Genomic DNA, 13,834 nt, shown 5'->3' on the forward strand with positions numbered 1-13,834 from the left:
CCCCACAGCAATTCACTTTTCTGAACGTGCTGCATTAACCTACTCCCTCTACTGGACACGCAGCAACCCTGCAAATAAGATGTTTTCTCCTAGATTGTTTCCTTCCCAGTCTATTTTTTTTCCCAAAGCAAGGAGGAAGGGGGTAGAGAGGGGGAAAAAGAAAAAAAAGCTGTAGCTGAGTGCTCGGAAAAACATGCTCCAAATTTTCATAATGACTAGAATGTAATCTATTGATTTCGAACTGCACTATAGCCTACAAAATATTTAAGGATACATTACGTAGAGCATGTAAGTATGAAAAACTTTAAAAAAAAAAAATTACTTGTTTTTTGTTGACTTCATTCTTAATATCACAATGTTAATTTTTGATACATTCTTCTCCTAATATGCATATATATATGTCCCCAGTAAAAACCAGCAAGAATAGCAGCCTCTGATGGCAAAATGTAAACACTTAGAAATTAATATAAAGGTTAGAAAAACTAAGACTCATCAGTGTAGAACTATGATTAAAATAGTTGTTACAAGTCCAAATGTTTGCTTACAAGTTTGCTTGCAAGTTACACCTAAAGAGAATATCCCTAACATTTATTTGTCAGCATCTGCACGTGACTTTGGCTACGCTTCCTTTTGTTCTGTCAGGGAATAGCTTAGCAGTTCCAAATTAATTTCAGAACCCATAAAAGAAAACAAAGGGGCTGGGCTGAAACCTTATTCAACGTGTGCTGCATTTTTTCTGTTTTATCCAAAATAAAGTTTTCCCATGAAATTGTTTATTCATGGTTTCATAAATAACTGCCTAGCAATAGTTCTCCATACAGTTTTCTTTGAATCAGACATTTTCTGATCATTTACTTCCCAAATTGCCATTAAATCAGAACGAGGGCTTTGACCTTTTTACTGTACCAGTGTATAAGAAACGTTAGAACATCTTTAACCATCACCTTTAACGTAAAAATACCTCTGGACTGGTGAAAGCAGTACAATTAATAATCAGTACTCACCAGTCTTACGTATTTCCTAACACTAAATTTCAGTACCATTCTTAAACTTCCAATAAAAAAAGTTGATACTTAAAATGCTTAAGATGCTAGGGTTAAAAATAATGCATAGTCCTTCAATAAATGTAAAGCCTCACAATTCTTTAAGGAAAACCTGAATAAAGTATTAGGATGCTCACATAAATGCCAAAAATCTGTGGCTTGATTTTGTTCAAAATCTTTTGACTATCTTCAAGCAAAAACATATTAATGCAGTACCTTTGTAAAACGACAACATCTGTAATACAAGCTAGAGGCCTATACTTTTAAAACTCAGATTTCCTTCTAAGTAATAACATACCACCAAACGCTACTGAGAAATCACACATTTTCAGGTATAAAATACAGAAACAATATCATGAACAGATCAACTGAATGCACTAAATAGTTGTAAAGCTCGATACACCTTAGCTACCCAGTTTCATTGATCATACTGGGTGACTCAAGTAGGACTGCTGCAGATACCCTTTAGCAGCACAAACAAAGGCTGTATCTTTTGTGCATTTCATTTTTTAACATAATTAATCTTACAGCAATGACCACTATTTAAATTTTCTTAGCTAAGCTAGATGCCAAGCCACCTTTTTCAAAATTGGCTTCATATGATAAGTTTCCCCTAAGAAACTGAATAGATCATTCTGTGAAATAAAATTAATTCTGTTGAACGGCCAAAATATTAGTGTCTCGTGAACTACAGACACAACTTGATTCTTCTGACCAATTACATACACTTTAAAATTTAAGAAGCTTTTAGCAACATTTTTTCTCCATTCTTAATATTTGAAAGAGAATTCCAATCTCCTTTAGCATGTTCAAAACAACTTTCATTGTTAAAGAACTCAATCACAGATCTTAAGCTAAGCCAATATGAGCAATTACATTCTTCCATCATCCTGAAGGGTAACTTGCTTTGATGAGTTTTGATATTCAATGGATCTCAGCTTCCCAACATTACTTGTCTCTGCTCTTCTGAACTGGTATACAAAACCAGGTTGTTTGGGTTTTTGTTGTTGTTTGGGTTTTTGTTTGTTTGTTGTTGTTTTTTAAATTTACGACATGTACGTTTGCTTTCAGGAAAAAGAGTGCTGCTTTTCTTCTCCAAGAGGGTAGGACATAACACAAAGATTATACAACATATGATAATGGACATGGAGAAATGTTCTTTGCATAATGCATATATATTTTAAATAAAAAAGACTCAGCACAGTACAAAGTTTGCAGGTAGAAATAATATCTTTTTTTAGACCAAGTGGTAGAGTTGGGAAAAATAAGGCACACTTCTGGAGACGTGAGCCCCTCCTGCAGTCTGTAGAGCAGCATATTTCAAAGCTCATGGACAAGTGAGAAAATTAAGAAGGGACAGGGGGGAATTAAAACAACTATTATTAACATCTTTTCAAAAGTTAATTTGGGTATCACCATATCTGTCATAAATCAACAGAAGGTCATCTAACTGCAGAAGAATTGGCAGAATAAACACAAAAGGACAATACACAAAATTAAGAGTTGCAGTTAACACTTACCACTTGAATGAGGAATTCTACTGGGAAGCCGCCTAGTGTTTCGCTATCTGTGCCTGAAATTTTGCTTTTCCACGAAGATTGTCCTAATAAAGGATCACTGTCCTATACAAGAAAGAACATTTAATGTTATAGCTTATTTTTAGAGGGATTTGCTAAAATTTTTATCTTACTGAATAACCTCAGAAAATTCATCTCAAGAACTGTTTAAGGCAACAGCTTCAACACAGAACCATAGAATTCGAAGTGGGACCTCACCAGTGTCGAGTACAGTGGAATGATCGCTGCCCTAGTCCTGCTGGCCACACTATTCCCGATACAAGCCAGGATTAATATTACATGAAAATTAACTTACTGTAATTGGAGACTGGAGTGAAGGTGTGTAAGGCAATCGTGGAGGGGTCATAAAGAACCTTGAAGGCCGTTGCTTCTGTCCGAAGGCAGCAATTGGCATGGTTTCATGAGGCTCATTACTCTGTTGGACATGAAAAGAAAGGATATACTTCAGCGGTCAGATTAATTAACACAACCTGTTGGAATTAACACACCTGTTGCAATACATAATACATTTCTGGAATCTTGACTAGCCATGCCCCAAACCCAACGACATTAAAAGATTAATGTTATGCTTTGGGGCTAGCAGGAGCTTCAAAATCATATTCCATTGCTGGAGTTTTCCAAGTGTTATGGCATCATGTCAAATAAAACCTGTAAGAATACTTCCAAAAATTCTAGTGGCAAGTTGCACATAAATCATGACTGAACGGGAGTTCAGCAGAGGCTCCAAATTCAGATCATGACAGAGATTAGTTCTTTAGACAAATTAAAGGCCCTTATTAGATTCAGCATTAGAGAAGATACAAAATAACATGAGGTCCTCTGAAAAGCTTGCAGTTTGGGTCAGGCTGTTTGGCAGGAACATCTCCTGGAGCTCATAAATTGGTACAAAAGTCTATGAGCTAGGAAATAATCCCAAATTGTTTGACCAAAGCAACATCCCCATAGGCAGTTTCATTACCATAAAAAGTTTCAAAATGAGGTCAGATCAACTCATAACACTTGCTTGTGCCTACCAGAGGCTTTTCCAGACTTTGGCAAATTACAAAGGGCCAGGTTTTCTTGAACGTTTCCTGCAAACCCTGCCAGGATCCCATAGCAAAATTTTCCTTGGGATCTTACGCTACTTGTTATATTTCTTGATATTAAACTCAAGCTACTATAATAACCTATAATAGTAGGTCTAGTAAATTATTCCAGCTTGAGCCATTATGTTTTTATCACAGACGGTTACCCTGTTCTATAAAACCATAAACGGTAGAAGCTCATTCCCGTGGAATTTCCCATGCATCTCTTGTGCTTGTTTCTACTTTATGACAACACCATCTGGATGTTATATTTTGAATTATCTTCTTTTTGATTAAAGAAGATAATTGTAGATTTTTATTTTTTAATTACAGCTATTTTAAGAATGTGTCATTAATACTTACAAGAACTTCATAATCTGGGATTGTGTGTGTTCCAAGACCTGCCCTGTCAAAAGTCACTCTGTACGTAGCATTAAGAGTGTCTACAGCGTCTATCTGTCCAGTGAATAGTCCATCATGGACACCTCGCAAACGTGCTTTAAAAAAAAAACCAAAGCAAACATTATAAGGTTCTGATATTAATGAGAAAAATAGACCTAATTATCTTTTGCAAGCAAACTTTTATATATATTAAAAAGACACAGACTAAAGGAAAAAAATAGTTAACTCAGAAAAGGAATTGTATGCAACAGAAATACTACACACATTTTTGTCAAATTTATCTTTGCAAGTCAAGTATTTCCCAGAGCTAATCCTTAGCACTACACTTACGTCTAAATAAAACACTATTTAACATCGAATGTCTTCCAACAAATAGATTTTGCAAGCAAAAGTCAACTTCTGGATGATTTTGCACATAATTTCTCTTTGATCACTTCCCCTGATGGCTGCATATTTAGCAAAAGACAATGAAGAACGCAGCTCAAGGCTACAGCTCTAGGAGAGCGAGGAGACGCCGCGCTGTGCACACCTGCTCCTCAGCATGAATTAAGGGCACTGTTGCTGAAGAATGCAAAAAGCCACAAACAGCAGTGGTGCGAGTGGGAGATACTGTGCTTAACTGACAAGCATCTGGACCACAAACAGGATTGAGGAATTAACATTTTTATAAAATTAGACAAAACTTGTGGAATGTTGTTAACAATATTCCTTTTGCACTTACGTGCTACGTTTTTTCAGTAAAGCAATGGCATGTTCAGTATGTCTGTCCAACTACACTCCAGTATCAATTGTATATCTGTTTCATAACAGATACTTTTATTTTAATGGAAAAAGTAAAGCTCCACATTTCATATTAGGTTAGATTTCAAACTTTCAGACAACACTTAGCTCTTTGTATTTAAGCATCTCTCTCTCCAGGATATTAAATATACTAGACTTTAAAAAAGAAACAAACAAATATTCTACAATTTGAACAGCAGAAATAATAAACCATACTGAGTTTGTACCTCAAAACTGTCCCTGTTTTATAAATACTAGCTAATCCTTACAAGCACCTTCTCAATAAGCTAAGAATAAAAACATACCAGTTTTTATGTTTTAAATTTATTTTAACTATGTACACTAAGTATATTATGGTTTACTAAAATCTTTACAAAACATTTGGCTAGTTTATTTGTTTGTTTTTAAGAAATCACCTGTAACTTTTGTTCCTATTACCAGTGGTAATGGAATTTCTTCTGGAAGATCTTTGAACTGTGAAATATCTGCAACTTTCCGCTGCTGCAAAAGCCTTATTTTCTGCCGTTTCTGTTTTAATGCTGATCTTTCTTCCTCAAAGAATGCAGAGGAACACCTAGAACACAATTAGGTAAAACTATACTTCAATTCAGCACTGAAAACATACATATAAGAAGAAACATCAAATAAATAGGCATCATTTACAACTCATTAATGGAAAATGAAAAAGCTTGAGATGAAGTGTTCAAGAGAAGGATTTCAGCAAATGGATTTAGACAGTCTTACTCCCCAGAATTATCACTCCTAAAATAACAGTTTATTTTCTAAAAATACTCAGGAATGCTAGCTGTTTGCATTAGTATACCAGGACAGTACAACTTTTTAGGACTTTTTCTGCTTACAGGGATCTACCTGGCATCACGACAAAGCTAAAGCAGGTCTCACATCCACCCTACCCCAGGTACCAGCTCAATGCACCTCAGGAAGACTTTTGTGAGGTCCCCGGCTGCCATCACTTCCTCATACATAGTAGGTCCCTTTCATGTGTGCTTATAGCTCAATTAAACTAACTTACTGTGAAAGGGCACCAGACTCAGAACATAAAAGAACGCTTCTCTGTCTCTTTGTACGCTGCAGAGATGCAACCAACACTCAGCCACAAAATCTCTGTTCTGCAGATGAATTGTTCCAAGACTGATCATTGTAAAAATACAAATTTGTTTGAACTTGGGCTATTGTGTAAAATCAGATAATCTCTAGCAGTCGCCTTCTCCATTTTTTTGGGGGGTGGTGTCTTAAAATGTCATCTAAAAGATGAAAGACTCCCAAGGCCCTTATTTGGTTGTATTCATTTCCACTTTTAACCTATTGGATAGGCATGATGCATAAGGAAGATACTAAAAGCATGAAGACATTAAGGACTCAATCCTATATCTTGTTCCTTATTAAAAAAAAAAAAAGTTATATCATTCTTATGTCAATGAAAGAAGTCATTTAAAAAAGGAGTAGAGATGCTAGTGTAGGTCTGCTTAATTGCAGAAGCAGTTATTTATCAAATAGTTTACTACCTTTGTTAATTGCTTTACTGCAGTCAAATGCAATTTAAATATTTTCTGTGGAATTCATACTGTTATATATTGATTACTGATCAATAAAAAGTCCTATTTTACGAGGTTATTTTAGAAGATACTGACAATCTCTCCACTGGTTCCTCTTCCTATACTGTGAACAGCTTTCTGTTTTAAATCCCTTCAAGACCTTGCTCATTTATTTCTCTCTCACTCACTATTGCACAGTCATCTCCGATTTCAAAGTCTAGTTCTACTACTCTTTTATTATATGCCAAAACATTCTTATGTTTTCTTCTGCATACCCTCTCAGCTCTGAGTTGCGCAAAGCCAGTTCACCATTCTCTAAAATTTCTCTCTCTTACAACGTGTATGAGAAGATCATTAAGAATTAGGCTGCCAGGGTGCTGAGACCACTTTGTTTCATGCTGATCAGCAGTTTCACCTCTCTCTATGTGCACACATCAGTTGCCTTTTATTACCATGCCTAGTCTAGACACTGTACTGTAGATTGAGCGACTGTAGGTGCGTGTCCCTCTCACCAGTTTACCACTGCAGAGCAGAATGTATTTACCTGGAGTTGTGTATTGCCTAATGATCCTCATTAGGAAATCAAAACATCTGGAAAGGGATATGGCAGAGAGATAGTATCTGGGAGACTTATGCAAAGCTTATTTGGATATTTTCATTTAAAGATGCTATTTGCTTCATGTTTGCTACTGAGGAGGAACAACTGTGAAATAATGCTTGCCTTGTGCTGTGAATATGAAGTAGCAAAATGCAGGTCAGAGAGTGTGACTAATCACAGCAAGACAAGGAAAAAAAAAAAAGGCAACATAAACTTTAATATTAGTCCTGATCATGTCCAAGGCCTTGCATCGGGAACATCAGGCACTGATGTTCTTTGACTCATGCTCTTACAAATACAAATTCAGATGCTAATATACTAATTACTGACCTTGGAGGTCCCTACAACAGCAACTACTCTGTTACTACTAGCTCAGATGTCCTTAAGAAGTCTTTGTTCCGAATGCTGTAGGTCACGAAGGTAGAAAGTATTTGCAATATATTTCTGGCTTCTGTTCCAGGAAATCTCCAACCCCATGCCCCCCAAATATATTTAATGAAGATTATCCCATCTTCAGGCCATCTCTATGAAAAAATGAAGATGAAAACTATAGTACAGGTCACATTGCAACCTCATTACTTTTCTATAGAGGTTTTTAAAGAGGTTGAACATCTTCACTTTCTACCTTGGGCATGAGAATTTGAACTAGCAGAAGAATCATCACCATCATATAGTGGCAGGATAAGCAAATCTGAGCTTAATTCATATCAATTGCTATTTCACAACCCCAATGAAATTTATGCAGAGTACACAAGACTAACTATTACCTCTTCCTTTTCTTGGAGCATATCTTTCCTCACAGTCTACTGGAATCTTACAAGCTTTGCAGGTTCCCATGAAGGATACTGTTGTGCCAATCAACCACACTGTTTATGGTGTGATAGGACGTTTAAAGTAGCAGCAAACATAAGAAAATATTACAATATATTTAAAACAAAATTTAAAAAAAAGATGATAACCACGTGCACAGCTATCACACAGAGACACTATTATCCTCTTCCATCAACACTGTGGATGCAAAAATCTCTTATTTTTTTACTCCTCCCTCATGGGGAGAATATCTGTATTGACATGGTATTTGGCTTACTTGCATATGATGAAGATAGACAGCAGAAATTTCTAAAAGAATAGTAATGTCAAAAAGCACTGCTCTAGAGGTAGATGAAAATTATCTTCAAAAAACATTCAAATGATTTAGAATAATTAATAATCTTTTAGAACTGAGCCCAAAGACCACTCTGAAGATCTAGAAAAAGTACATTTTTTTAATTATTAAAGAAATGGAAAGCAAACAGGAATGCTTATTTTAGGTTGATAAAAAGTAAGATATCATAAACTTTTGGTTACCAAACCAGGCTCTATATCCAGCCAACTACTCGTACTTCAGAATTCACATAAAACAACCTCCTGCCCATTTAGACCTGTGGATCCTTTGGCATGACTCTCTTTAAAAAACTACCTGTATAGTAGCTTATTAAAAAAAAAAAACAACAACCCAACCCAAACAACATCACTCACCCCTTCAGAAAAAAATATCAGTGGTCCAAGAGACTGCTGAATGAGGCAGCTGATCTTTTACAGTGGTATCCACTTTTGGCAAAAGTCAAATGAATAAGTGATGATTTAACCTTCAAATACACAGATTTCCTTCTTTGCGGAAAGCCTGATGGTAGAAGAACTAAAAGCTATCTCACAGTTAAGCTCAAATGATATGAACCCATTCATAAAAGGAACTATTTTTAAGGAGGCTCTGCTGCCTTCCCTGGACTAGCAATTTTTAGTTATGTAAAGTTGTTTACAGGTACAGAAGATGAAACAGCCTCCATCTGAGGAAATATAATCTGACTTACTACAGTGATCTATCAAATGGATTCACTGTTTTAGTGTCTGTATATATATACATATACAGATATAAGGAACAGGGTGTGTGGATAGTGGGGTGCATGCTCAGGGAACACCTTTTCAATAAAATGTTTTTCTGCTCTCAGTTATTATTTTGCTTTACTACCTGCACGAAAAATTATTTTAGAAGCAACAATTCCAGTAGTTATACATGTAGTTATTAGTTGGGAAAAAAAAAAAGAAAATTACCTCCGTGGTTTTCCCATTAATCGTCTGATTTTCCCCCATTCTACTCTTGTCAATTTTCTGGTTTTCAAAGTTGGGAAAGATTCTTTCAGGCATATACAGAAGTCATTATCTCCTTCAAATAGTGGTCTGTTGAAACATAGTTGGTTCTCTGTTAACTACACTCAGTAAACTTTTGTCATGAAATTCCAAAAAACATCCACCATAAGAAATACATTGACAATGAAAAGTATGAATTAGTCACATAAACAAGACACTCCTATTCAAAGGACAAATCTAACCTGAAATAAATTCAACTGAAAACAAAGACAGAACATTTCCAGGAATATTGTTCTATTTCAGCCTCAGTATCAGTGATGTTTAAAAATGTTCCTCTTTTTTGTTACTACATATGATTTAATCCTGCTTTATGATGTATATAAAGGCACCAAATGAAACTTCAGCAAAGCCAGTGCAGTGTCATGAGGATACTGCAACACACTGAAGAAAACCATAAAGATATGGGGAGGTACTGAGAATAAAAGAAGGGACAATGTGATACTGACAAATAGAAAGACAGTACCTTTTTCATAAAGTCATTCAATTATAACCCAGATTCTCAGAGGGTTCCAAAATACAGGAAATTGAGCCAACTTGTCATTCTCTACAGCTATACAGCTGAGACTTTTATTATAGCATACCATGACTTCATGATGAAGCAGAGGATCAGTATAATAGAAGTGACAGTTCAGAGAACCTACCTACACAACTCATGAATTTCTCTTTGATGCTGTGACCTGTCTGTATCTCTATGTTTTATGACTGCCTTTTTCTTTGTAGTACCACATCCTTCTTGGGCTGAAGAGACAAGGGAGCAGCAATGGATATGACCATCTAATGGCAGGTTAATCATTAAAGACTATGTGCAACTGAAATAGATCTCACCTGGTGAGAACAAAAGAATAACTGCATCCTAGATAAAGCCACTTTTCTTCACTCTCTGCAGGGTGCTGGGGTTTAGAGGGGAATATCCCCAAGCACAGAACAAAGAGGATCTTGGAAGCCACACCGCTTTCAAGTGAGCATGAGGTGGCGGGAGAGAAGAGAGGTGCATGGAGATAAGGAGACTCAGGCAAGAATGGAAGAGAATATTTTTGCAGCAGAAGGATCTGTAGCTGTGGCATGAAGTGAAAAGGAAACCACAAAGGGTGATTGATGAGGCTCAGGAAACAGACAAGGAAGTGTGCAAGAGAGTTTTGTATTATCCAATTTTACTGTTGCTACCATTGCTAATGTAAAATATCTGTGTAAAGAGCAACTGTGTGTTTTGGTTTTTTTGAGAAAGAAAATCTGTATTTGACTGTTTTTACTATGACGTGTCCCTAAGCAGGCAAAGCATAAATCTACAGCATCCACCAGACTGGAAGCTCTGGGAAATGGTGTAAGCAAACTACAGCTCCATCTGGTTCTGAGGGTCTATGAACACTGTAGTAGTAAGTAGCTCTTTAGAAGACTCCGCATGTCAGAAGTCAATGGGATTTTACGGAAAACAGTTCTCTGCAGCAGCATAGCAAGAATCCAACTGAAACAGCTTAAATAATCTAATAACCATAGATGACAGTTGTAGAGATTAAAATATTTCAAACACTTATAGCAGACATGGCATTTAAATTGATGATTTCAATTTCAGATGAGATAATTCAATTAAAATATTTTGAGATTTGTACAGTGAGCCATATTTTGTCAGTTGACAGTTGGGTCTATGCTTTAAACTTTTTTAAGCTTCTCATTGAGTCTAGATCATATCACTCAAAACAACATACATTAAAGTTTTTCTTCCAAAGATACGTAGTTTCTCAGCAAATTATGTTATAATATCTTAATATGGTCATATCTTACTAGTCTTACAAGTATACATGGATAACTATCAAAGAGGTTTTCAGAATTACCTGCTAAACTCAAATTCTAGTCTCCTGATAGACTTAAAGTTCCACAGACAATTATTTGAGAATAAACTAAAAGCTCTTTGACTGTTGTAAAACTCATAAATATCACATATTAAAGTTACTACTAGGAATAAGTAGGATTTTTGTTTGGTGTGGTGTTTTGGTTTTTGTTTGGTTTTTTGGTTTTGGGGTTTTTTTTTTTTTCTCTCCAAATAAGAGGGGGAAGGCATGTAAAGACTACTTTCAAAGGAATTAAATCCTACAGATGATGACTTTAAAACTACTGAAAATGGACACATCGTTTTTCTACTTGTGATGAACATATCCTGAAATGTTTTTCTGTTGCTATGACTGCCTTCTCAGTTAAGAAAAACAGCCACAGCAATCATGATTAAAATAGGAAGGAAAACCAGTAATTATTCTGTTATGACTAAATTCTGGAAAAGAATGCTTGTTAACTCTGAAGCCATTCTTTAGAATATTAAATACTAGTGTTTCATCTATTAGTCAGTGTAGATTTTAAGATTCCATTCATCAATGCTGATTTTTTTCAGAATTTCTAGTTTTTCATTATTCGAGACTAAATTAAAATAGTTCTTTTAAAGAATTCACACAACCTTGCTAGTGGTGTTAAGAAAACAAGTGCCAAAGACTCTGAGGCACAAATTGCAGAAACAGTCTAGGAGACTCAAGAAGTACGCTGATATCTAGACAACAGCTGAATAGTCACAACCCGGAGCTCTGTTAGTGATCACAATAAGAACAGGATGATGCGGAAGAAATATCCAAAATCAACATTTACACCTTTTAGGGAAGCAGCACTTTATGAAGGAGCAGTTTCCTTCCCCGCTCTGCTGTGTAACACTGATTGAAGGGTTAAAAAAAGTCTAAGTGTTCTGATAACTTCATGCTTAAGATGCTAAAAACATTACGAATAAAGTCTCGTATCTGGTAGAGGCAGAAGTGGTAAAAAGAAAATTATTTCCATGAAGGAAGGCTTTCCATAGAAAACTACCCAAGTAGGTTACTCATAAAAAACAAAACACAAAACCACAAGCAACGAACCAATGAAATAATTTACAATAACTAATAATTTAAGAATAAACTTTGGAGTATCCAACCAACATATGGAAATTTGCAGCTCAATTTCAGAAAACTACTTGTTTCTATGCTAATAAGAGATAATTATATAAAACAAACATACTTATCTATATTTGAATAGAACCATTCGTATATGCACCACTTGTGAGCTTTGGGAAGTTTGAGCAGGTTACGAAGCCGTAAACCAATCTTCTGTGATACTTTCTTGTCTGGTGTTGGCATTGTTGTATTAAACTTCTATGTAGTAAAATAGAGGAAACAGTTAAACAGTCTAACATTCTTCAATAGTCAAATAATTAAAATATATTTTCTTGATAAAAGTTTGCACATTAATAATTGTTACTTTTTAATCGCACATACTGTTTCATGACAATTTTTTGTTGGAGATCTATAATAATCCTTACTGCGTTATATCAGCAATGCAATCAAACATAACAGCAAATTTTAGCAGGATTGATACAACAAATGATCTTTATACAAAGGTCTTCTAACAGAAACATTTTTCAACACTAAAACTACATTATAGGTAACAATAGCAAGGCACTGAAGTACAGACAGACTTCAAAAGTTTGAGGCACCACTGAGCGACGTCTCAGGTGAGCATACGTGATGTTGTGGCTCAGATGCCAGTGACACCGACTGCCTCACTTGCACTAGTGCTTCTACTCTTGCTAACTTCTTAAACCGAGGATGAAGCTAGCACAGGAATGTAACACAGCCAAAGCTTTTAGCAGAGTGTCTGCTTTTTAGAAAACTGCAAGATTAACTAGGCATGGACATAAGCAATCAAGTTTTAACAACATTTGGAAGCTATTTTATAAACTGCAGAAAATACACTGCCTTAGATTGCATACATAATGCATAGACCTGTGTCTAAACAAGACCACAGCAAAATAATTAAATAATTTTGTTCCAGGGATGGCTTTCTTAACTGACTGAAGGAAAAATTTACTTGCAAAAAACCAGATTTTTGAGAATATTAGTTAACTGGGTCCCCATGCCATAATCAGTTGTTATCCTTCCCCAAATGCTCAAACATATTTTGACCTTTAGTAGCAGCAATAACAGGATAAAGCATAAGGCAGGCACCTCCCTGGCTCCTCCTGTGCGTTACCACTACCTTCCAGTTACAGGTTCTCTTTTTCCCCACTGGAACTCCACAAAACACAGCCCAGCAAGATCTGCGAGCTGTGGCAGCTATGGTCCCTCCCAATTATTTCTCTAGCAGTTGCTGGACCTCCTGATCCAGACATTTAAGTACAAACCAACTGGGCTTAGAACATTAATTATCCAGGCCTTTCTACTCTTATGAAATCATGGTAATGAATAGAGAGAAATGTTGTGGTCCTCGTCTTTGACAAAATGGACCCAGGAAAATGGCAACTGCTACAGCTTCCCCATTCAATACTACACAGTACAGTTCAGAAAGCAAGTAAGACCAGGATTCAAATAGTACTTCTTCAGAGTGGCAAATTCAGTCTCACAGGGTGATGGTACAGACAAGTGATTTGGATGACAAAGGTACTAGAGAGCCAGTTCTTTGAGACTAAGAGATGTTGCCCTGTCTAACATAGCAAATAAAGGCTAAGAAAGATTACGGCTGTTCTTTCATGCTATATCAAGGAGTAGATAGTCAAGCACAGGAGTAGAAAAAAAAGTTTGAATTGGAGGACATTATCATTACAGGATCAAGAAGGTAT

At 35.9% G+C, this 13,834-nt stretch overlaps 1 protein-coding gene across 2 annotated transcripts in view; it reads right to left on the minus strand.

Moving 5' to 3' along the window:
• The window catches only part of LIN9 (lin-9 DREAM MuvB core complex component), a 40,412-nt gene that overhangs the window by 10,083 nt on the left and 16,495 nt on the right, over positions 1-13,834 (minus strand). For both annotated transcript variants that reach the window (XM_065631047.1, XM_065631046.1), the window contains 6 exons: positions 12,238-12,371; positions 9,112-9,237; positions 5,283-5,440; positions 4,048-4,181; positions 2,916-3,035; positions 2,564-2,665 (listed from right to left, as the gene is read on the minus strand). In XM_065631047.1, coding sequence (XP_065487119.1) covers positions 2,564-2,665; positions 2,916-3,035; positions 4,048-4,181; positions 5,283-5,440; positions 9,112-9,237; positions 12,238-12,371 — 774 coding nt within the window. The remainder of the gene's footprint in view (positions 1-2,563; positions 2,666-2,915; positions 3,036-4,047; positions 4,182-5,282; positions 5,441-9,111; positions 9,238-12,237; positions 12,372-13,834) is intronic.

This window comes from Caloenas nicobarica, chromosome 3, assembly GCF_036013445.1.
Source record: "Caloenas nicobarica isolate bCalNic1 chromosome 3, bCalNic1.hap1, whole genome shotgun sequence".
NCBI lineage: Eukaryota > Metazoa > Chordata > Aves > Columbiformes > Columbidae > Caloenas > Caloenas nicobarica.